The sequence below is a fragment of the Lemur catta genome, chromosome 5 (genome assembly GCF_020740605.2).
Source record: "Lemur catta isolate mLemCat1 chromosome 5, mLemCat1.pri, whole genome shotgun sequence".
In the NCBI taxonomy this organism is placed as follows: Eukaryota; Metazoa; Chordata; class Mammalia; order Primates; family Lemuridae; genus Lemur; species Lemur catta.
The window spans coordinates 16,563,395-16,588,069 of NC_059132.1; the positions used below are offsets into that span (position 1 = coordinate 16,563,395).

Sequence of the window (24,675 nt, forward strand, 5' to 3'; positions counted from 1 at the left end):
CGTGTTTAGGGGGGTGTTTCTGTGCTGTGACAGCAGGAAGCACAAGGGCTCTGGGATCTGGGGCAGAAAGCCAGTCTGTGTCCAGGGCTTAGAGACACTCCCAGGAGTGCTGACATCTTAGCAGGGACTGGAAGGACAGAGGGTTACGGGTCAGTGGAAGTTAGAGGAGGGAGGAGGCGTTCCCAGCAGCAGGAACAGTACGTTGATGGTGTGACCCCCACGGGCACACCGGGCGGTCTGTAAGGCAGGGGCGTGGGGACAGCTTCCTCCTGAAGGTCTGAGGGCTACTAGGAGCATGCTGGGGCCCAGAGGTGACAGGGTCCGTCTGAGTTTTCAGTGGATCCCTCCAGGAGCCCACATGGAAAGGGTGTGGGGCAGGGGAGATCCGAGGCAGTGAGCACACTCCCAGTTCAGGGAGCACGTTGGGGACTGAGGGCTGTGGCCAGTGAGGGCTCTCAGGACACTTGGACACCAGGTGGAATTTGGGCAGAATTCAGACAGCATCAGGAGATCTCCTGGCCTTGCCCATGGCCTCTCCCACCGCTGGGCCCTGGGAAATACCTGCTGCTTCACTCTGGCAGTGCTGAGGTGGGACAGCTGGTAGCCAGTCACGGTGGCAGTGACGGCTGTGGTTCCAATGCCTCATAGACTGAAATGGCCGCAAACCTGAGTCGAGGAAGAGGGAAACTGATGCTGGATGTCTCCCCATCACCACTGCTGAAGCAACCCCTTCCTCCTGATTTGCAGTTTCAACCTGAAAACCAATAACCGAGTCAGTCCAAACTGTGTGTACTATAAGAGTCAACAGGCCCTGAGCAAGGCTTCATGGAGCAGCTGAGATGAGTTGGGGGAAAGAGATTTAACTTTGGGCTGTCGGGAATTCGGATGCACCTGGGCATAAAGTAGCACAGGTGGTGGAGCTGGAAAGATCTGCTGCACACCCTGGCACTGGAGACTCCCCTGCCATGGGGCCTGAGCCTCTCCCTGCTGCCTCGCAGAGTCTCTGTGCAGGACTGAAAAGAGCAGTGAGCTCACAGAGCGCCCTGCATTTTAGTGCTAGACGAAGGGGAGTCCCAGATAACTGAGCTCCCGACGGGCACCAGCCTGCCCTGGCACACTTCTCGTCTGGCCACGGTTTACTGGTCTCTGTCCTCCTTCCCCAGGCCATCGGGCTCGCCACCCTGCTCACCGAGAAGCTTCTTTCGGCCGCTCCCATCGTCCTGGGACCCCAACCGCATGGGTGGTCAAGCTCAATGTTGGCCAGCAGCGGCCTGGTGGAGTCCCAGTGGGTGCTCAGAGAGCTGAAGTTGTCGAATCGGAGGCCCTGCTGGTTATAGGTGGCCAGGTCCCCCAGGGGGTCGAGGTGGCTGGAGACTGGAACCTGCAAGAAGCAAAGGTGAGAAGCCTTCGTCACGCCCAGGACTGGTCACAGGCACCGCTGACCACCCAGTGCAGGCTGAAGCCGGCGGCTGCCCTGTGGGCTCAGGGCTGTGCTGAGGAAGTGAAGTGAGTGAGTAACAAGCTCCACCACCGCCGACCGGCACGTGCCCCGTCCGCCCTGCCCACGCCGGCTCTGCGTCCAGACCGTGGCTCCTAATGGGGGATGAGAACCCCTTCCCCACCAGGGGGTCCTTCAGCAACATTACGAGACATTTCTCACTGTCACCGCCACTGTCACCTAGTGGGTAGAGGGCAGTGACACTGCTGAACACCCTACGATACATAGGATGACCCCAAAGACACTGTTTGGCCCCAAGTGCCAACAATGCCGGGTTCAGAACCCCCACACTGACCCGCCACCCAGGCAGGCTGCTGTCCTTCCCTCTGCCCTCACCTTTCCCAGTCCACACCACCCTCCACCCCAGGCACCTCAGCACCCCCAGGAAGGCGGCCCCGCTGCTTTGGTGGGAACACAGGTTACAACACTTGAGCTGCCCAGAGCCGCTGGGTTTGCAAAGCTCCTTTCCGGGTGGAGTGCCCGCCTGCTCCTTCCATACCCCAGCCAGGTGGGAGGGTCGCCCGTGCCAGGATGGGCAAGCTGAGGCCTGGGGAGGGAAGGGACTACTCAAAGGAGATTCCGGATGGGAGACGCATGGGGTGGTCCAAACCCTGAAAGCCACCACTGTGCCATTCTCTCTCACACCCAGAGCAGACTCTGCCCTGGGAACACAGGCCGAATTGGGCCTCATTATCCTGGGGTCTGTCCCTTCCCTCTCTGACCACAGGGCATGGGGGCAGGGCGGGGAGGGCAGCAAAGCAGAACCCAAGCTCCTCTGATCCCACAGCCTGGGCTGAACCCCAGGAACATCCCCAAGCCTTGCTTTTCCCACCTGTGATGTGGGAACCACAATAGAAACCACCTGCTAGGACACTGTTTTAAATACTGGTCACATGAGGTCACTTTAGAGACTGGCTCATCCTACTTAACACTCAGGGAAATGGGGTGGTCAGACCCCTCAAAGAGCTACCAGATGTCCCTCCCTAAGACACGAACCCAATCACGTCCCCTCCTCACTTAACTACTCTGCTGCTCAGGCCGCTGTAGAACACAGGCTCAGAGTCTGTCCTGGGATTCGCGCCTTCCCAGCCTGGCCCCAGTCCCACCTTCAGACTAGTGGCATCCCTCCTCCAGCACACCATGCCCTGTCATCCCCACTCCCTCACAGAGGCTGCCCTGCTGCCCCTATTCACACCTTAGGGCTCAGCGCTCCTGCCTCCAGGCCTCTGTGTCCTGTCTCACCCAGCGCCACCCTGTGGTGCAGAGGGCTCAACCTCTGGTCCCCACTTCACTTGCTGCTCAACATACTATAAGGACACTAATCATCTGGTTGCCTGTTTCCCTGCTCAGCCTCTGGACCCATTAAGGGTAGAGGTGTCTGTCTTCTTCTGTACCTGTGGCATGATCTCAACCATATGGGAAACGGAAAATGATACAAGAAAAGTAAAATATACTGCAAACAAAGAAAAAACAAATGTGTTGCTCCATCCTTCTATGGTGGAAGGAACAAGCTAGCCCTTGGGGTCTCTCCTAAAAGGACACTAATCTCAGTTACGAAGGTTCCGCCCTCATGACCACACACGATCACATGGATGTCAGCAAGCACTGTCCCCGTGGGGGAGGCTCTGCTCCTTCTGCATCAGTTCCTGCTTTCAGCCAGGAAATCACAGGGAGACGAGGTTATGCCAAAGCTACTCTGAACAATTGGGTTTTCACACAGATTTGTCAGAGCAAGTGAGTAATTCCCATCAGGGAAGGACTGGGCAGGGTGGGCGGTGAAGGGCAGGGACCCTGGCTCACCTTGAGGGGCAGGTAGGCCCTGATGGTGATCCTGGCACGCAGGTGGCCGTGGCCCTGTTTGTAGCTCACCAGGAGCGTGCTGGAGCCCTGGGTCTTGCCTGTCACCCTGAGGACGCTGCATTGCTTAGACCCGGGTGACAGCCTCTCCACACCAAGAGGATCACACGGTCACCGTGAACTTGCTTTTGCTGGGGCAGGCAGGACAGGCTGAGGGTTCCTCTTTCATCCTGGGCTTGATATGCGATCTGATGTTTTTAAATTAAAGATTTTTAATTTCAGCATAATTCACAGATATAAAATTGACAATAATTTTTTCCCACATATTGAACACATCCTGTATCCTGTACCCAGATCAAGAAACAGATTATCGGCACCCCACAATCTCCTGGAGCCCCATCTGATGTCTAGCCCCTGCCCCGGGGAAACCACTACCCTGACTTCTACCAGCAGGGCTCAGTGTTGCTTGATGCTGCACTTTCTAGAAAGGGAATCACTGAGGATAAACTCTTCTGTATCTGGCTTCCTCTGCTCAGTGTTGTTCACGAGATTCCTCATTTGCTGCACATTGTGTATCCTTTACCCACATTTCTATACATTGTGCCGTTGTATGAATACAGAACAATGGGTTTGCCCCTGTTACTGTGCACACTTCGGCTCCTTCCACTGTGGGGCTCTGATCCACACGGCTGCTAAGACCATCTGTGCACCTTCTCTTTTGGGGACACACTTGGGCATTTCTTTTTGGTGTATCCCTAATAATGAGACTCCTAGGCCATGGGGCGCGCATCGTTACTGCCAAATATCTTTCCCAAAGTGGTTCCATCACTTGAAACTGCTACTAACAGTTGCCGTACATCCCTGCCTTTATTTTCCATTCATGTTTTAATTAAATTTTTAAAACCTTATTTGATTCTCATAAAATACACATAGCAAAAAACCTCCCACTTTTGCACTTTTACATGTAGAGTTCAGGGGCGTGAAGGACACGCACACTGTTGTGCAAGCATCACCACCGTGTATCCACACAACACATCTCATAACCTGCAATTCTATCCCCAAGAAACAATAACTCCCTCATTCCCATCCCCCCGGCAACCACCCTTCTACTTCCCGTCCCCATGAATTTGACTACTCTGGGAACCTCATATCAGTGGAAGTAGATTGTATTTACCTTTTGTGACTGTTGTATTCACTCAGCACAATGTGTCCAGGTTCATCCACGTGGTAGCATGCGTCAGAATCTCCTTCCTTTTTAAGGCTGACTAATAGTCCACTGTATGTATGGACCATATTTGGTTCATCCATTCATCACTGGTGAACACTTGGGTTGCTTCCACCTTTTGGCTGTTCTGAAGAACACGGCTATGAACGTGAGAGGACAAATACCTCTTTGCGATTGTGCTTTCAATACCTTTGGGTACTGAATCCGAAACCCAGAGGTGGCATTGCTGGATCACAGAGTAATTCTATTTAATTTTCTCAGGAATGACTATAATATCTTCAGTACCAGTGACACCACTGTACGTTCCCTCCACGAGTGCATGTGAGTTCCAATTTCTCCACATCTTCACCAACACTTATTGTTTTTGGTTTTGTTTTGTTTTTCTGGAGACAGAGTCCCACCCTGTTGCCAGGGCTAGAGTGCCCTGGCATTATTAGCCTAGCTCACCTCAAACTTCTGAGCTCAAGTTATCCTCCTACCTCAGCCTCCCAAGAAGCTGGGACTACATGTGTTTGGCTACTTTTGTTTGTTTCTATTTTTAATTGTCTGGATAATTTTTTTTCTATTTTTTCAGTAGAGAGAGGGTCTCGTTCGTGCTCAGGCTGGTCTCAAACTCCTCACCTCTAGAGATGCTCCAGCCTTGGCTTCCCACAGTGCTAGGATTACAGGTGTGAGCCACCGTGCCCGGCCAGGCACCAGTCCTTCTCTGTAGGTCTGGTACAATTCCTGTGTGAAACCGTCTGGTCTGGGAATTTTCCTTTTAGGAAGGTTTATTATTGCTGCTTCCATTTTGATACTTGATATTGGTCTGTTCAGGAATTCTATTTCTCCCTGGTGGAACTTAGGGAGGCTGTGTGTTTCTAAGAGTTTGTCAATTTCCTCCACATTCTCAACTTTATGTGCATAGAGTTTTTTATAGTATTCATAGATGATATTTTGTACTTCCATGACAATAGTTGTAATTTATCCTTTCTCATTTCTGATTGAGATTAGAGTCCTTTCTTTTCTGCTTCTCATTAATCTAGGGAGAGGTTGTCAATTTTCTTTATCTTTTCAAAGAACCAACCCTTTGTTTTATTAATCTTCCATACAGTTTTTTTTGTTATTGCTTTCATTTAGTTCTGCTCTGATCTCTGTTATTTCTTTTCTTCTGCTGGGTTTGGGGTTGCTTTGCTAATCCTCTTCCAGTTCTTTGAGATGATTCATCAGATTGTTGATCTGTGATCTTTCTGTCTTCTGGATGCAGACAGTTATAAGTTTTCCCCTCAAGACTGCCTTATCTATGTCACACAGACTTTGACAACTTGTGTCTTATTTATGATTTAGTTGAAACAGTCTTTTGATTTCCATCCTAATTTCCTCCTTAACTGAAGAATTTTTCAGCAGAAGCTTGTTTAGTTTGCTTGACTTTGTGAAGAGATGAGAGTTCATGTTGGAGTTGATTTCTAAATTTATTCCACTGTGGTCTGAGAAGATGCATGGTATAATTTCTATTTTTTTAAATCTGTTGAGACGTGCTTTGTAGCCTAGGATACGGTCAATCTTAGAGAATGTCCCATGAGCTGATGAGAAAAACGTATATTCAGTGGTTGTTGGGTAGAATGTTGTGTAACTGTCAGTCAGGCCCATTGGTTCTAGAGTTCTGTTTAAGTCCATTGTTTTCTTATTTTCTGTTTGGAGGATCTGTCCTGTTCTGTCAGAGGTGTGTTGAAGCACCTGGCTATTACAGTGCTGCTGTTTATCATTTTGTTTAGATCAAGTAGGATTTGGTTTATGAATCTGGCTGCAATTCACTTACGTGTATAAATATGTAGAATTATTACGTCTTCTTGTTGAATTGTACACTTCACGGTTATATAGTGACCATCTTTGTCTTTCATTACTTTTGTTGAAGACTAAGTTATCTGAAAACAGAACTGCTAAGCTGGCTTTCTTTTGGCTTCCATTTATGTGGAATATTTTTTTTCCATCTCTTTACCTCGACTCTGAATGCATCCTTGTGGGTTAGATGTGTTTCCTGAAGACAGCAGACACCTGGCTTGTGTATATTTATCCATTCGGCCGACCTATGTCTCTTTAGTGGGCACTTCAAGCCATTCACATTTACTGAAGGAATTGATAAGTGGGGCAGATTTCTGTTCATCCTGTTGAATTGAACTTTGCAACTTTGTATTCTCTCTGGAGCCATTGCGGTACCTGGCCTTTGACCTTCACCTTTTGGACGATTTTACACTGGTGAGTGTTTATTGTGCCGATCTGTGTGTAACGCCATTCTCGGTACTTCCTGGAGGGCAGGTCTTTTCTTGATAAATTCCCTCAGTCTTTGCTTGTCTGAGAAGGTCTTTATTTCTCCTTCATATAAGAAGAGCTGCTTCAGTCTTGATACTGCTCCCTCCTCTGCAATTCCTAGGACATCCCTCTCAGTGCCCTCAAATTGTTTGGGATTCGATGAGTCACTGGGTCTCTGGCACAATGTGGAGAGTGGTAGCTTGTCAGTTTGGTTTGGCTTCCTTAGTCCAGGAAAAAACCCGGCACCTGGGTCTACCACTCGGGAGGGTGGCATGGAGGGATGCAGCCTAACCACTGATTCCGGGGGGCACTGCCCCCATCAGTCTTCACCCAGACCCAGGGATGCCTGGCTAGGGAGAAGATTTCAAGGGCACAATCTGAGTCATAGATGGGATGCCCATTCTCTGGCCCAGATCACTAGATTTTAGTCTGAATTCAGATTTTGGGGGACACCGGATGTCTGATCAGATCTTCAACAGTCATCTGAGTTGGGGTTGCCCCCTCAGACTTCTGGCAAATATATGACTATGCTTAAAAACGTCCATCATGGCAACGTTGGCTTTAAACTTTGGCACTCATCGAGCCCCATCCCAAATGTTCAGTGAATTAAAGGACAGGAAATTTGGCCTAAGAATGAATCTCTGCCTGATGCTACCTGAGCTGCCATCACTGCTGGCAGCGAAGAGTCTAACGTCCTCTACTTTCAAACTTTCTTTAAACTTGTTAGACTTCCTGGTCTTCATTCTGCCTGCCTCATGTCACTTCTGACCCCTGCATCTCTCTCACTGCCTCACTGTCTGGACGATGTTTCTTTTTTACATCCCTCCTTCCTCCTGCTTCCTCTCTGTCTCCATTTCCCTCACCTGAGCATCCGTTCCAGAACTCCCCACCCACTGCACCCCTGCTCTCCTTTCTGGGAGGCTGCAGGGTCGGAAGGCATTGCAAACCAGGTACCCACATGGATGAAGCCAGCATGAAATGCCACCCCTTTCCTGTCTGAAGTCATTGTCCTCTTTACTAATCTACACCCTGAAACTAGGGAGGAACAATGCCTCTTAGCAATGGACTTCATCTCCCAGTCAGCCCCACTGTTTGGCATAAACTCCAAAACTTGAGAAGGGGCCTCAGGCTCCATGAGCAGAACTTTAAACCTGGCCCTCAAGGTCTTTGATAACTGGGATGGGGAGAGGTGAGAGGAAACAGAGCGGCACTGACAGCGGCCCAGAAAGCAGAAAAAGCTTTTCAAATGGTGGCTGCCACTGTGAAAGGGTTTTCACCAGAGCCAGAGTTACTGAAAAAGGTCCCAGGCAAGAAGAGGACAAGACCACAGCCTTCTACGGGAACTGAGCCCTGCCTTCACCACAACTCTGGCTCCCTGGAGTAATAGTACCCCAGGAAGTGGGCTGTCTGGCTCTCTCTGGGTCTCCCCCTCCCCCTCCCCTGCTCTGACATCAGAAACAGCCAGTGTTACAGAATTACTAAGACCTAGGCTGAGCGTAGGTGTTAGGAAAGCCGTAACCAGTGCTTATTGATCAGGAAGGTGCTGGAGAACTGGTAGTCAGACCGTAGCAACACCGTTTCATCCTCGTTAGTTAGCAGTGTTGGTGTGGTCAGCGTAGTTAGTGTCGTCCGTCAGCAGTGCTAGCATAGTACAGTCAGTGCTGTCTGTCAGTAGTGGCAGCATAGCACAGTCAGTACGGCTCGCTAGCAGTGCTAGCACAGTACAGCCGATTGTCTGTCAGTAGCGACAGCATAGTGCAGTCAGTATTGTCAGGACAGTTAGTATTATTGGTACTGTTAGCCTGGTTCATGGAGCTGGTATCGTAGCATTGTCAGGGCTCCCAGCCTAGGTCATGTAGCTGGCAGTGTTCGCTAGTTACCTAGCACAGCTAGGGCAGAGTTTGCACGGACAGACGTGACCAAGCAGCAGGGCGCCACCTGCGATTTGTTCAATGAAGAGCTAAACAATGACAACCTCCTGAAGAAAAGTGGCTGGTGAAAGGTAGCCATCAAAATAATGTCCAATCAGAGCCTCTATAGCCTGGAACTTGTCAATATGGAGGTCAAAGCCAGAGTCACCTGACTCATGAGATTATCTTGAAGCGGTTAGATGTCATTGAGACTGAAGACGCCCACTGTGTAATGACAGAGTAATTCCAGCAGCATGCAGTATTGCCACGAGAACCACATTCCATCCTACAACCCCAAAACATCCTACTTGATGACAATGACAAGACTAAACTAGCCGACTTTAGCTTTGCCACATTTAGTGGCACATTTGTGGAAGTCCTCATTTTTGTGCCCAAGAAGTTCCCCAAGGAGGACTACATGGGACCAGTGGTGGACGTGTAGAGGCTGGGGTAGTCCTAGTCCCTGGTGTAGACACCACGACAGCCAGGACTCTGCCATTGGATGGAGAGAACTGGGGGAATCTTCAAGCAACATCACACCTGCAATGTTGAAAACTGAAAACATTTCTGAAAAAGTTCTTGATCTTTGACCCCAGGGAGAGGTCGATGCTCCTTCAAATGATGAGGGGCATGTGGGTGAATGGGCAAGAGATGCCAGAGGAGACCAGGAAACCACAGTGACTGCCTTTACCTGAGTCCCTGTCCTAGCACAGAGTCCTGCTGCCATGGCAGATAGCCAGGAGGGCCCTGTCCCCAGGAAACATCCAGGAGCCGACTCGCACTGGGCTGGAGGGCCTGAGTGGAAGACCTCAACCTTCCCTCTGAAGATGGCCAGGGCCACATAGCTCACTAGGAGACTTGCCAACGTCACCTCAAAAATAGGCCCCTTCCTGCCAGCCCAAAAGACCTGCTGCAAACAGGCAAACGAGGTGCTGGTGGCGGCCAATGCTGAAGCAGAGAGAGCAAGCGACACACTCACACGTGCGGGTGACAGCGGTGGGTGGGAGCTGTCAGCTGTCAGTCCACGCCTGGCCGACCTCCCACTCTGTGTTGGGATCCGGGGAGCTCAGGGTCGGTCGTCTTGCTCTCCATTCTAAAGGCAAGGAGACATGCAAAGGGGGACTCTCAGGTATTCTGAAATGCGCAGGACGTTCTCATTGACTCTTGCACCCTGCTGTGCCACACATGTCAGGGCTTCCTCCTCCCGTCTGTCTGAAACTCTGTGCCCTGTGACCAACTACCCGTGCCCTCCCTCTGCCACCCCCCAGCCTCTCATCACCATCAAGCTACTCTACTTCCATGAGGTCAGCTGTGCAGAGTCAGCAAGTGACGTCACGCTGCATTTGCCTTTCTGAGGTGACGGATACGTTAATTAGCTTTATGTCACCGTTCCACATAGTGCACATATACCTAAACTTCACATTGTACTGCATGCATGTATACATCTATGACTCGCCTATTAAAAATAATGCCAACAAGACCATATTAAATAACATAAGATGCAGGAAGGGTGGCTAGACCGCCCCAGATACTTGCCCTTAGCCGCTTCAGCTGTCTTCTTACACTGGCACCACCCTGGTCGACCCCAGGCAGCAGGTCTCTCTGGGCGGCAGGATGCAGCACATTCTTAATAAAAAATTGCCAAGTCTCCTGGCAAGCCCCTTCTGGCCCTGGCCCTCTTCCGAGGGAGAAGGCTCGGTCTCCCCATGCGGCTGCCCAGCATGGGCAGGGCTGTCTCCTCTTTGCTCTTCCCCATGGCTGCTGCTGCTGCTGTGGGTGGACGGGGAGGCCTCAGGGCCATGCTGGGGGGCTATGCTATCACCCGGACTCCTCCGCCCACTGCCTAGAGGACATAAAAAATTGTCAAGTCTCCTGGCAAGCCCCTTCCGGCCCTGGCCCTCTTCTGAGGGAGAGAGCTCGGTCTCCCCATGCGGCTGCCCAGCATGGGCAGGGCTGTCTCCTCTTTGCTCTTCCCCATGGCTGCTGCTGCTGCTGTAGGTGGACGGGGAGGCCTCAGGGCCATGCTGGGGGGATATGCTATCACCCGGACTCCTCCGCCCACCGCCTAGAGGACTGTCAGGCACTGTGCCTTTCCTGGGCATCTCTGGTGTCTTCTGCCCTTGGATCCAATCATCCTTCGTAAGTTCAGCAAGGGTGGGCCTCAACTTGGCATTAACGGTGAGGAACTTACTCACCAGTGCTGTCAGTTTTTTAGAAAAGAAAGTAGGTGTCTTATAGCTTCCCTGGGTGACGTTCCTTTTCAGTTCCTCCCGGTTGCCCCCACGAAATGGAACACGGCCGGCTATCATATAGTAGAGGACCGCACCGAGGCTCCACACGTCTACCTCCGGTCCGACATATTCCTCATGCAGGAACATTTCCGGGGCACTAAATGCAGGAGTTCCGGAGAATAAGGCCAGGTGATCCTCCTCGTTGAAAGTCGCAGAGAGGCCGAAGTCGGCTAGTTTCACGTTCCCGTGCTCGTCCAGTAGAATGTTGTTAGGCTTCAGGTCGCGATGGATGATGTGGTTCTCATGGCAGTACTGAACCGCGGCCAGCAGCTGGCGGAATATGGGACAGGCCTCCTCCTCGTTCAGGCCTGGGCGTTTCGTTATAAGCCCGGAAAGGTCCCCGCCACTGGTGTACTCCATTACCAAGCCAAGAGTTTCTTCATCCTCGATGACATCCAGAAGCTTGAGGATATTCGGATGATTCAGGGACCTCATGGCTTTGATCTCTATGAGAACATTTTCTAGCTTATGACAGAGCTTCTTGAAAACAAATTTGATGGCCACCTTATTTCCAGTGGGAACGTGCACGGCCAGAAACACGTGGCCTTGTGCACCAGAACCAATTTTCTGGAGGGAGTCATAATTGTCAAACTTCTTCAGGGGTAATGTGGAGGCCAAGGCCCGCTCCTTGGCCTTCTCTATGGCCCTCTCTATGCCCCTGTCCATGCTAAGTCTACGCTAACGGTGCTTACTAATGAACACTCTCAACAATACTAACTAGGCTAACGGTACTGAGAGTACTAACTAACTATATGAAGTACAGTAATGATAGTAACAAATAATGGTAAATAGGGTAACAATACTAATTATACTAACTTTACAAAAGAACAATACTAAGTATAATATCCTAATAAAAACAATATTAACTATGCTATACTAATGCTAGTAACAAACAATAGTAACTACAATATGGTAATAAAACAAACAATACTAACTATAATATGATAAGAAAACAATCAATATTAACTATGGTATAGGAACAAAACTAACAAACAATACTAACTATAATGTGAAAACAAAACTAACAAACTACTAACTGTCCTACGTTAACACAACTAACCAACAACGCTAACTATACTAATTACACTAACAATGTTCACTAACAATGAAAAAGCAATAGCGCTATGGTCAAGGTCCACAGGTCACCAAAAACAGCTTCCTGGGCAATAAGACCGAAATCCCCCGTCCAGCCAGGGGCTTATATAGGGGTTGGCAATTTGGTAACAATGGCGCTATGTGAGGTCAGAGCAAGAAATGGGCCAATCATGGCTGGGTAAAACCTACAGTGGTTTTTTTTCATTTTGTGGTCACAGGAACATTTTCCTCTTTAAAGGAAACAAACGGGCCGGGCATGGTGGCTCACGCCTGTAATCCTAGCACTCTGGAAGGCTGAGGCGGGCGGATCATTGGAGCTCAGGAGTTCGAGACCAGCCTGAGCAAGAGCGAGACCCTGTCTCTACTAAAAATAGAAAGAAATTATATGGACAGCTAAAAATATATATAGAAAAAATTAGCCGGGCATGGTGGTGCATGCCTGTAGTCCCAGCTACTCGGGAGGCTGAGGCAGAAGGATCGCTAGAGCCCAGGAGTTTGAGGGTGCTGTGAGCTAGGCTGATGCCACGGCACTCATTCTAGCCCGGGCAACAGAGTGAGATGCTGTCTCCAAAAAAAAAAAAAAAAGGAAACAAGTGTTTTCTGTTTACATGGTTATAGACACTAATATTTACTTTTTTAGAAATTTAAACCTGTACAATTCTTTTTTTTTTTTTTTTTTTTTTTTTTTTTTTTTGAGACAGGGTCTCACTTTCTTGCCCGGGCTAGAGTGAGTGCCGTGGCATCAGCCTAGCTCACAGCAACCTCAGACTCCTGGGCTTAAGCGATCCTACTGCCTCAGCCTCCCGAGTAGCTGGGACTACAGGCATGAGCCACCATGCCCGGCTAATTTTTTTTTTTTTTTTGTATATATATTTTTAGTTGGCCAGATAATTTCTTTCTATTTTTAGTAGAGACGGGGTCTCACTCTTGCTCAGGCTGGTCTCGAACTCCTGACCTCGAGCGATCCACCCGCCTCGGCCTCCCAGAGCTAGGATTACAGGCGTGAGCCACCGCGCCCGGCCAAAACCTGTACAATTCTTAAGGGACCTTTCCATCTATAGTTTGAAAACCTTTAATAAGTTTAGGCTTTTAAAGACCTCATCATGTGTATCATTGAAATATTCAATTTCTTCTTCTTGAAATTCTGATTGGTGTTAGGGGAATGCTACAACATAGCTGACATCATGATCCTCCTTTAAGTGACACTCCTGGGGCAGTAAGAAGCATGTGAGGGCCAGCCCTGCAGCTCAGGGCCCAGCCAGCCTGGCCCGGAAGGAGGGAGAATAAGTGGCAGACACCACAACCCAGCCCTGGGCTGCAGGTCGAGCCAGGGCTGACTCGGGACGGCTGGGACCCAGGTGCAGCGGGAGGCTCCACGAAGGGACGGGCTGGAACTGTTCTGGTTCCTGCCCTGGCCTCCTTGGCCTGGACTTGGATGAGCACTGTTGAGCGGGGCCTGGGGAGCTTCACAGACCTGGAACCTGGGTGCCAGGGTGGAGTCCTTTCCACGGCCACACCAGCATGTTAGCGTCGTGCTGGCCCTCGGATTCTCTTGGTCCAGAGTAATAACATCGTAGCCTTCCTGGGGCAGATTTAGGGATGAAATAGGGCAGCAGGACCGCCAACTGATGGCCGAGGTCAGGCCCAGCACTGAGTGTGCCACAGGACGCATCTCCCGGACCCCAACAGCAGCTCACAGTGCGGCCTCAACTCCACTACACTGGTCTCCCACTCTCTCCACTTCCACCCCTGACCCCTTCCCGTCTGTTTGCAGTGACATAGTCAGAAATATCCTGATCATGTTGGGGTCCATACGATCACCTGCCCTGGGCAGCCTGGTGCCATCTTCTCCTACTGCATCCCCTCCTCACTCCACAATGGCTTCATGGCTGTCCCTCGAATGTGCATCAGGGCCTTTGCACTGCTTCCTCCTTCTGCCTCGAATACCTTCTCCTGTGCGTCTGCTTGCCTTGCTCCTCTACCTCCCTCATGTCTTGGCTCAAATATCACCTTCCCAGGAAGGTCTCTGGTCACCCTATTCAAAATCACAACTCCTGCCCAACACTCCATTTCCCTTCCCTGCTTTGTTTTTCTCCATAGCACTTATTGCCTTCTGACATATTGTATAATTTGTTTATTGCAGTCATTGTTATCTCTCCCTTCCCACTAGAATGGAAACTTCACGAGGGCAAGGATTGCTGTCTATTTTGTACATTCAAGTATGCCCACTGCCCAGAACAGTACCTGGTACAATAAATACTTTTTGAATGAATGAAAAAGTATTTTCACACTTCTCCACGTTTGCCCAGGTTGTCCAACCTCCTTAGAATGCCTTTCCCCCACGGGTGCCTATAAGACTCCGACTCACTCTCTGTGACCACCTCCACAGCATTCTGCCATGAAGCGTTCCTCCAGGAGGCCACAGCCCAGGAATCCGATCCTATGTAGCCAGCCACGCACACACAGTCTGCCCCATGTGCTGTGACCTCTGCCTTTGACTCACCACCAGTTGAGATGGGGGACCTCCGCTGAAGGGCTGGTGGGTGCCTGACTCAATGCTTTCTTGCTTCTCTTGGGGACAGGGATGAGACAAACGTCATGTAGCAGAGGTATATAGGAGATAGAATCCATCACCTCCCCTTCCCTGTACCTACGGTTCTAGGCACACCTTTGTAGTTCTCTGGAACTTTGCTCCCTTGGTTTCTAGTTGCATTCCTAGGATCTTCAATTCTTCACTTCCAGTCCTAATCTTCAAACTGTTCTATTTGTCCAACCTGACCCTGTTATCCCCTTATCAATCCAGCTCCAGTTGATCTCTGGGCCGAGAGTCTAGGTTAACCATTTTCCGTTGTGGAGGTTGTACACTGCACAATTCCAAGAGGGGGCATTCATATGTAATCTGTGTAAATAGCACTCCCTGGTGCTTGTGTAACTGCAAAATCAGCACAAGACTCAGACCTGCTGGACCCCCATTCACAGTGCCTTCTTGGGCAATGTTTCCACTGAGATAGCAGCAGGGCTTTGACACCAGCCTGTTCCAGTGGTGTCTAACTCTACCTAGTCTGATCTCCACAACCTGAATTGTCTGAAGAGAGAGGAGGACACTAGAAAGAAAGATCCCCTGGTTCTGAGTCTTTCTGCCCCCTCCTGTGGAAGAGGCCAAGCCTGCAGGACAGCATGGAGAATCCCAGCTGCAAGCAGCAGCCCCTACAGACCAGGAGTTGAACCAGAAGCTAACCAGTTTCTGGGCCCTAGAAGTGGATGGAAAGACAAGATCCAGGGGACAGGTACTTTGGGGATCACTCCTGGGCCAGCAAAGAATTCTTGATGTGGTATGATCATTCCTCATCATGTGGGGTAGCAAAAAAGTGCCCCTGGTCATCCCTCACCACCCCCATTTCCCACATCCACCACCCACTGCACTGGCTCAGCTCCACCTGCTGTGCCGCCCACATCAATCAACATAGCCCATCAACTCCCCTGTCTTCCTCTTTGGACACAGCACAGACTCAGCCATAATCATTATAATCACTTCCAGTTTTGAATGTTAACCATGTAGCAGGCACTTACTAATTCATGTTTGAGATGAGTCTATCATTATACCCATTTTACAAAAAAAATTGAGGCTCATTGAGGTTATATGACTTAGCCCAACTCACAGTAAGTTGACCTCAGCTTGTCTGGCACCATGTTCCACGTGCTTAGCCACTCTGCTCTCCTGCCTCCAAGGCCTCTGCCTGCGGCACGCCTGGTTGAATACGTATCCAAACTGCCCAGCATTCAGAAGCAAGATGTGGATGTTGGACTGTGCCCAGTCAAAGTGACAGCCCGGGCAAAGTGTGGCCTGTAGGTGGGTGGATTGGGTGGGGGCTGTTCCTATGCATGCTTGAGGGGCTAAGGAACAGATCGTGGAAGCCTGGGCCTCTTCCCCCAACAGAAGCAAATGCCTGAGTGAGTTTCTCATTGAGTGACTTCTCATCGAAGTCAGGCCAAATCTGCTCCCGCACAGGTGTTAGGTTGTTCCCCCTATTGGCTGGAAATTCGATTATGGTTGATTTAAAATCCCGACACCTGTATCCATCATCTCAGCCTCTGCCATGATTATTGTCCTCATAAAGTTCCTAATCCCTGTACCTATGCAGTGTCCTTACCCTCTGATGGGCTGGCCCTATGTGAGCAGGGAGATTTGGTTATTATGTAGAAGAGTTATAATAAGAAATATGACTGTAAAAGCCAACTCAGTTAAATTGGACTATAATTAAATGCTCAGAAAATTCTATGCTTGGCTCATTTTAACATCAAGTGCTTCTTTGTAGCAATTTCCTTTCTTTAATTATAATTTACTGTCTAGTTTGACATTTACAATGCAATCTTGGGGGACATGTTTGTGATTTATTATTCCTGCTCCTATCAGGGTATCACTGTGCAGAAATGAGTTTATAAAATAAGAGCTCAAATTATTATGGCCTTTGACCAATAAAGCAGGCTCATAATTTCAGGCCTGAGAGAAGATTACCATTTTTAACCACCCAAGGAAGAAATACTGGAGAGGGGGATGGGTCAGTTTGGGGAATTCACTGCATGTTCAAAAACACTGCATTGTCTCCTCGGGGAAGGCCAGCTTTGGAGACAGAAGAACATAATAATAACCTCTCAAATTTATGCAAGTCTTTGCAGCTTTGAAGAACTTCCACTGTCATTGATTCGCATCATCCCTGGAAGTAGATAGGCAGGCGTCTTTGTCTCCACCTTACAGATGGGGAAACTGAAGTCCAGAGAAGTTAAGTGACTTGCTGGAGGTCACGCAGCATGAAAACAGTCATCTTAGAAACAACACTCAGGTCCAACCCAGCGAGCCCTTTTCCCATGATATGATAACTGCCCCCAAAGGCTTGAGGTACAGTCAGCCCACGGGACAGCCCTTGATTATTTACTAAGGACACTTTGGCTGCCTCTGACTTGCTCCACACAGGCAGGGCAAGGCCCCATCATCCCCATGTGAGAAGAGGAGGCTGGGAGGGGAGCAGCCTCCATCCTCACAGGCAGAACGGCAGGGACAGCAGAGGAGGACTCTGACCTGACCGGGGTTTTCCACTCTGAACTGTGTCCTTTCCCATGGGTGTAGGTGGTGCTGAGAACAGCCATGACCCTGCTCAGGAAGGCCAACCCCTCCTGGCGGCCACTTGAAGCCTCACAGGCCAGGACCCTGGGTCAATCCCCTGCTGGGCTCCTGACAGCCTCTGCTGCTCCAGACAGACGGCTGCTGTGAGCTGAACACGTAGCAGACCCGACATGTCCACAGGGCAAAGACCCTCTGCAAGTCCGTTTCACTTTCAACTCCTGGCAAACTCACCCAGAGCAGCGTCAAAGCCTGGCTCCCCAGTGAGACCATCACGTGCTGGGAAATTGGAGACGGCTGGCTGGAACTGCCGCTGGACCTGAGGAGGGACTCTGGGTGCAAGGTCTCCACGACTCCCCTCTGGGCCGGGGGAGCACTCACCTAGAGAGGGGGAGGGAGAGAGAGGGTGTGGCCAGGCCTGCCGGCTACCACACCCAGGCCCAGGAGATCCAAAACCCAGAATGAGAGCAATCCAAGAAAGCCACCTGTGCCCACGTGCCTTCCATGCGGAGGCCCAGGGCTGCGCAGAGCTTGGGGATGGAGCCACAGCTGATAAAAGCCAAGAAGAATTACACAGAGCAGGGGTCATGCTGAATCACGGGGAGTTTCAGATCAGCATTTCAGCGTTTATTCTAGAGCACGCACCCAAGGGCACAGCAGACAGGCCAAGCCCACTAACGAGTGTCTCCTGTCCCTGTCAGCAGGGGACGAAGGCACGTTGACTCTGCACATTAGGAGGGCAGCGGTTCTCCAATACACTGTCACTGGCCAGCAGCAGAGCTGTCCCCCTGCCCTGACGCAGGAAAGGACAGGTTACCAGGAAACAAAAAAGCTGTCCCACGCATCAGAACAAGAGTGGTATTTAATTCTACAAGGTGTGTAAGTAGTTTTAGAAAAACAGCCTGTATTGTCTTATTTATTTCTGGCAGCTGCTGTCCAGGGCTGTCACGGGCAGGGGATGGGTTGAATGTGCTATGCACAACCTGGGAGAGCAATTATAAAAATCAAAATCAGTGACTAGTCTGCTAAGTCATTAGTTTCTGGGATCGATGGTGGTAAACTGTGGCTTTCTTTGCTCTGGTGCTCTAGGGCTGAAATTGCATTTCCAGTTCCAAAACAGGCAATTTCGGGAGCTGAGCTCTTTTATGAGGATTCCTTCTCTTGGCTGGGCTTATGGAAGACTCAGATTACTAAAAAGCTGAAAGGCGTGGAGGAGGTGGGTTAAATGCTCTCTCTGGAGTTGGTGTGAGTTTGAACTGGAAAAGCTGATAAAACCCCCTAAGAAGGGCACGAGAAGCCCCCTCCCTGCTCCCTGGAGCCTCAAAGGTTCTCTAAAGACTACACGAGCCCCCTCATTCTATACCGCGCAGGGTAGAGCTTCTGTCTCTCACAGCGACAATCACTTTGGAGCCTGTGGCCTCCTGGAGGCTGGCATGGATGGGTGGATTGACAGGCCATGATCCCCTAAGGGACACCAACCGCTATCTGGGGAGGCAGCTGACTGAGCACCCACTGAGTGCTGGGGCATAACGTTACCCATTTCACAGGTGAGAACACTGAGGCTCAGAGCCCAAATGCCTTGCTGGAACCTGGCAGAACTGGGTTCCAGTGCAGGCGGGTCAGACATAGCTGCCCAGTGTTCTCACACTGAACAAGCTACTTCTCCCAGCAGAAGACCAGGGAGCTGAATTCATTCATCAGGCTAGTTGGGCTGCAGATTTTGTGGATTTTGGCTTCTACCACAGCCACGATCTCTTCTTTGTTCATGAATTTAGTTAATCAATCTCCCAGCCAAGAGAGAAGGATCCATTCTGCTTTACTGTCACTTGATCCGAACGAGAACACATGAGCAAAATGTGAACTCGCACAGCCCAGGCAGTGAGGGCCCCCAGGACCCAGCCTGCCCAGATTTCCCAGCGGGTCTCCCCGGCCCACCCCAAACCTCCCCAGGCTGCAGGCCTCCCTGTGTCCCCTCTGCCACATCCCCCCAGCCTCCTCTGCAGAGCCCAGCAGCGTCCGCCCTTCAGGCCCAAAGCCACCTCCTCCACCTGGAAGGCCGCCGCCCTGTCAGCAGGCACCAGCACTCCCTGCCACCCGCGGGTCTGGTTTCTACCAGGATGTGAACTCCTGGAGAGCAGCGTTGGGGTCTCACTGCTCCCGGAGCCCCCGCAGCTCCCAGAGATGCAGCCGATGCAGAGCCTTAGGTGACTGGGCCTCCATCACCTCCGAATTGCCCCAGGGCTCCTGCTGCCAAGGCACCACCTCCTACCACCGTGTGTCCCCAGGGACTGACCAGAGGCTGCACCCCACTCCCCTGCCCAGACCTGCCTCTCGTGTCCCAGGGTGTCCTTTCTCCTCCTGCCTGCCAGCTGTAGTCTCCTCCCAGCTCCTCCTCCCCCTCCAAGCAATGGCCCAAGGCCTTCCCCCACCCTCTCCTGCCCTGCACAAGCCTGGGTGCTCCCCCCACTTGCAGGGCTCCAAAGGCCATCTCTGGGTTGGGGGCTCCACCCCATGTCCCACCCTGCCCCTAGCCTTCCTCAGGGAGCTCCAGACACCCCTGCCCGGTGGGTTGCCCAGCCTCATCTGGAGAGGCTACAGCCACCTCTAACTCCCTGGTCCCAGACTCCTCACCTCCTTCCCCCCAAGCCAGCCCCCACCTCTGTGCTCCACGCCACAGTGAAGGACCATCATCAGTCTGGTCACCCCGGCCCTCGCTCCCCTCAAGCCCCACTTCCAGATGGTCACCCAGCCCACCCAGTGGTCCTAGCCAGGTCCTGTCCTCAGTCTGCTGGCTGGTTCCCCTGCACTGACCCCCTTTCTCTCGAGCTCCACCTGATGTGGAGCAAACTTTCCAAACACACCCCTCATCCATGTCACTCTTTCCTTAAAAATAAAATCCAGGAAGTCCAGCATGGGCTTCAACCTCTTTACTGTGAAATGGCACCACGATCAGATAGCATGTACTGAGCACTGGCCATGTGGGAAGTACCATTCTAAGTACTTCACACATGTTATTAATAACTCATTGCATCTTCACAATGCTACTGTCTCCATTTTACAGGCAAGGAAACGGAGGCACAGAGAGGTGCATTAACTTGCCCAAGGTCACACAGCCTCCCGGTGGCCGAGCTGGGATTGGACTCAAACAGCCTGGCTCTAGAGCTCACACTCTTAACCTGCACTGAACTGCCCAGAATCCTGTGCATTTCATGATCTGATCACAAATCCAGACTCCGCTTCCCCAAACCCTCTGTTCCAGACCCTCAGCCCCCACCCGAGGCTCTGACCCTGAACCTCACACACCTCTGCCTGTGCCATCCCCAACCCGCCCACTCTCAGAGGCTCCTTCTGGGACAGCACAGCGTTATCGTCACAGTCACAGGGTGCATCTGTCTGCTCCTCAGAACTGACCGTGTTCCAGGCGTGGGGCTGGCCCAGGGCAGGGGCTCCCCATCGAGGTGACCTCAGTGGACAGGCACGGCGGGCGGAGCACCGGCACACCACTCAGGAAGCTGTGGTGCCAATCGCAGCTCTGTGACCTTAGGCAAATCGTGGACCTCACTGGGCCTCAGTTTCCCCATCCATAAGACAAGGTACTTGGAATCAATGATCTCCAAACATCTTTGCCTCTGCTGGCCAGAAGATGGTGTGGATTTTTATCTATCTAAGATCTTTGCCCCTGAGTTATTCTTAGGCAAGTTCCTACCTCAAGATTTCTCAGCTGGAAGGTGAATATATTCACTTTAACACCTGAGAGGGAGGAAATATTACCTCAGTGCCACTGTTTTTATTGCTCAAAAATGGGGAAAACATGATCCTACCTTGACGCCAACAATGATGGTTTGGTTGGTCCCAAAAGGCTCTTGTGCACTCACTTCAATTGTGGACGTCCCCATCACAGACCCTGGCACCAGGCAGCCCTTCCCATCAACGTGCAGGACAGGAACCTTCTCGGGCCCATCCAGGACATGATAGCTCAGACAGGCCACACCATCCCTACAGAAAATAACACAACCTGTTTTTACAGATGGCGGCGGCGAGGAGCCCGGGTACAATGGCAGAAGACCCAGCGGTCTGTGCTTCCCCGTCACTCCTGTGATAGGAAGAAAGCCCGATCTGTCTCCTCTCCCTCCCAACACCTCTGTGTTCTATCTACAGCGGCCTAGATTTCTTCATCTGCAAGATGAGCCTAGGCCTAATAATCATGGCCAGGTGCCCAAGGCTCACACCTATAGTTACAGTGCTTAGGGAGGCCGAGGCAGGAGGATCACATGAGACCACAATTTAAGAGCAGTCTGGACAATATGGTGAGACCCAGTCTCTACAAAAAAATTTAAAATTTAGGTGGGCATGGTGGCACATGCCTATAGTCCCAGCTACTGGGGAGGCTGAGGCTGGAGGATTGCTGGAATCCAGGAGTTTGAGGTTGCAGCAAGCTCTGACGATGCCACTGCACTCTAACACAGGCAACAGAGCCAGACCCTGTCTCAAAAAACAACAGAGAAAAACACAACCTATTATGCTTGCCAGGCCTGTTTCAAAAAGTTGTGGGATTCGTGTGACATGATGCGAGGGGCAACGCTTCCTGAACAGTGAATCAGAAACAGCCTTTGGGAGCCAGGGTGGGTTTTGGTGTCAGGTGAGGCACAGTGGACTCAGATATCACCTTCTGCCAGCGTGTGACTTTGAGAGTGAAGCAGCCTCACTCACTTTGACTCAGAGGCACTCACTGCACAGCAAACACACTCACAATAGGTCTTCTTCTATTTTTCTTAAAACATGTATTCTTTGTCCTCTGTCTCTAGATGGAGGCAAAGTTATAGGCTATTTCCCACGTTCCTGTTAACTTATCCGCAAGGCAATAGTGCGAGCACTATGGTAAATGGCAACTGACAGTAGACATCACTGTCAGGGAGACAACAGGGCGTGGTGTAGCCTGTGGAAAAAGGGAGAGCACAGCTCTAAATAAAGGGGAGGCTGCTTTTTGTCTTCCCCTGATTGTGCACGTGCCATATCTCCAGGAATAGCTGCCTATTAGACAGACAAATAGAATCTTCCTATTTTTAAGTGTTGGCAACAAATAAAAGCTGTTTCAAAGGCCTGAGTGAGCCAAATAAAACACATCTGTGGGCTGGATGCAGCTTCTCTAGTCCCTGATACATTCAAACTCAATCTGCTGGCAGGTAGGGAAACTGAGGCACAGAGCTGATCAGTGACCCAACTGAGGTCACAGAATTTGGAAGTTGCAAAGCCTTGTCTTTGTTTCTATGGTATGCTCCACAACGTACTTTGTGTTATTTTTAACTAGAAGAACATGTGTTTGTGTGAGTGTATGGAGGCATGTGTGTACAGATCCCTGTGTGTCCGTGTGTGTGTGTGTGTGTGTGTGTGTGCGCGCGTGTGTGTATGTGTATGTGTGCATGTGCACACACACACAACTGTGGGCAGGGTGAGGGGTTTGGCAAACGGGTGTTTCATTCTTTGAAAATATACTTCTTTGGCCCTCACTGGACATGTGGTTGCGTTAGAAATAGTTTATTCCTTCTCGGAGGGGACTTGAAACTCTTTTCTTTTCTCAGGGCACTTAGGGCATGCTTTTAGTCTTTCTTTGCAGCTTAGCAGGACCCAGGGCTTACATAGTCCCAGATTAAGTGTTCTGTGCATGTCCGTTAAATAAACACATAATTAAATGAATGGCCCCGATCACACATAATGAGCTCCAGCCTCTCCCTACCATGAAGGCACACACCAGACTACAAGCTCAGAATCGTTTGCTATTTCTGGAACACATCAAGTTATTTCCAGGGCCTCTCAGCTTTTGCATATGCCCTTCCTTCCACCTGGCCTGCCAGTCAACCCCTGCAGTCCTGAGACGTCACTCCTCTGGGATCCTTTGGTCAGGTCAGCCCCGCCTCTGGGCTCCCAAAGCACCTCTGCACCCCGATGCCCACCACACTGCGATGAGTTTGTCTGTCACCCCCAGCGGACTGAGAGCTCCTTAGGGCCAGATCTCCCAGCACCCAGACCTGGCCTAGTCCTGGTGTGACCCCAGGGAGGGCCACTGGGCTGCTGGCACTTGTTCTGCTCCCACACGGCCTCTGTGCACCTGCCCTTACCTGGATCTGGATCTCATCAGACAGCTCCTTGGCGAGGCCACGCAGCTGCCCAGACATGGAGTCCAGAGCCTTGAGCACCAGCCTCAGCCCAGTCGGGCCTTTCACCCCACCCAGCACGTTCATGGCAAAGTTGTACTGTGACAGGAGCCAGATCAACACCTGAGAAAGACAGCAAATGTGTTGTCAGGGAAAAGGCCTGGGGCGACTGCATCCCCCAAAAGGCAGAGCTGGACAGCAGCCCCACACTCCCCAGCCCTCGGGTGCTTATATGGGGTACCTGGGGCAATCAGATCCACAGAGACAAAGCAGAATGATGAGTGCGGAGACTGGGGGGTTCATGTTTAATGGGGACAGAGTTTCATTTGGGGAAGATGAACAAGAATTCTGGAGAGGGATGGTGATGATGATGGATGACAATGTGAATGGATTAATGCCACTGAAGTGTACACTTAAAAATGGTTACGATGGTAACTTTTATGCTATGTGTCTTGTACAATAAAAACTGTGTTGGACGCCCACTGTGAGGGGTAGAGAGTCACATAAGCCCCATCATGACACCGGCGAGAGGCTGTGTGCCAGGCACCGTCCTGCACACTCTACATGCACACGTCATTTATCCCCACAGTACCCGCAGGGAGGGTACTCTCACTGTCCCCATGTCACAGACGCCTCCTCTGCCCAACTCCGTGTCCTGGAGGCTGACTCCTACCAAGCCCCTCACCCAGCTCCCCTGCACCCCTGGCTGACTCTTCCAGCCTGCAGGAGGCAAGAAGGGCTGAGGAGACAGAGGCTGGGTATTTATTCCCACTGCTCCTTCCTGCTGGCCTGGAGCGAGGAGGGAGCTGTGCTCCTCTGCCTGTGCTCACAGCCCCTGCCCGGGAGTCTCAGAGCTGTGCTGCTCGTGGGTTCCATTACCCCCGTACACACACACTGCCCCTTAGGTGGAGGAAGAGGCAATTTTATGTTTCACCCTACTACGAACATTCAATGAAACAACTTATTCTTAGAATAAGTTATCAGCATCATGACACTTCAGCCCTAAAGACTTCAGCATACACCTCCAAAGAAGAACACTGTTCTATATAACTGTGAGTCCATGTTGGGTTCTTCATTTATCTATTCCTTCCTTCCCTCTATCTTTCTCTCTTTCCATCTTCTTGCCTTATTTCCTCCTTGACTGTGTTCGCACAGCACATTTTATCTCACAGGTGCTCGGGCAGCTCTGTGCAGATGCTCCGTGTGCTCTGACAGGGCAGGTGTGCATCCTTGGCTCTCTCCCCACTGTGTCTGGGACCATCAAAGCATAAGGGCTGGATCTCTGGGGCTAGGACCTAG

General features: G+C 51.0%; 1 protein-coding gene across 6 annotated transcripts; it reads right to left on the bottom strand.

Moving 5' to 3' along the window:
- Window positions 1-583: 583 nt before the first annotated feature.
- On the bottom strand, window positions 584-19,181 carry LOC123637982 (serine/threonine-protein kinase MARK2-like). Of its 6 annotated transcripts, none has more exons than XR_006735129.1 (6): window positions 17,459-19,181; window positions 13,580-16,870; window positions 4,470-4,660; window positions 3,299-3,543; window positions 1,190-1,381; window positions 666-754 (listed from the first exon to the last, which is right to left on the bottom strand). XR_006735129.1 is itself a non-coding variant. In XM_045551210.1 (5 exons), the coding sequence occupies exon 1, from the start codon at window positions 11,674-11,676 to the stop codon at window positions 10,279-10,281; it is 1,398 nt and encodes a 465-aa protein (XP_045407166.1). In that variant the 5' UTR covers window positions 11,677-12,353; the 3' UTR covers window positions 584-666; window positions 1,190-1,381; window positions 3,299-3,543; window positions 9,699-9,812; window positions 10,256-10,278. The 6 variants fall into 6 exon arrangements, 2 of the variants coding, with proteins under 2 accessions (XP_045407166.1, XP_045407165.1); XR_006735130.1 differs by lacking the exon at window positions 17,459-19,181 and having other exon boundaries at window positions 13,580-15,949; window positions 16,756-16,769; XM_045551210.1 differs by lacking the exons at window positions 4,470-4,660; window positions 13,580-16,870; window positions 17,459-19,181 and adding exons at window positions 9,699-9,812; window positions 10,256-12,353 and having other exon boundaries at window positions 584-666.
- Between the last annotated feature and the right edge of the window lie 5,494 nt (window positions 19,182-24,675).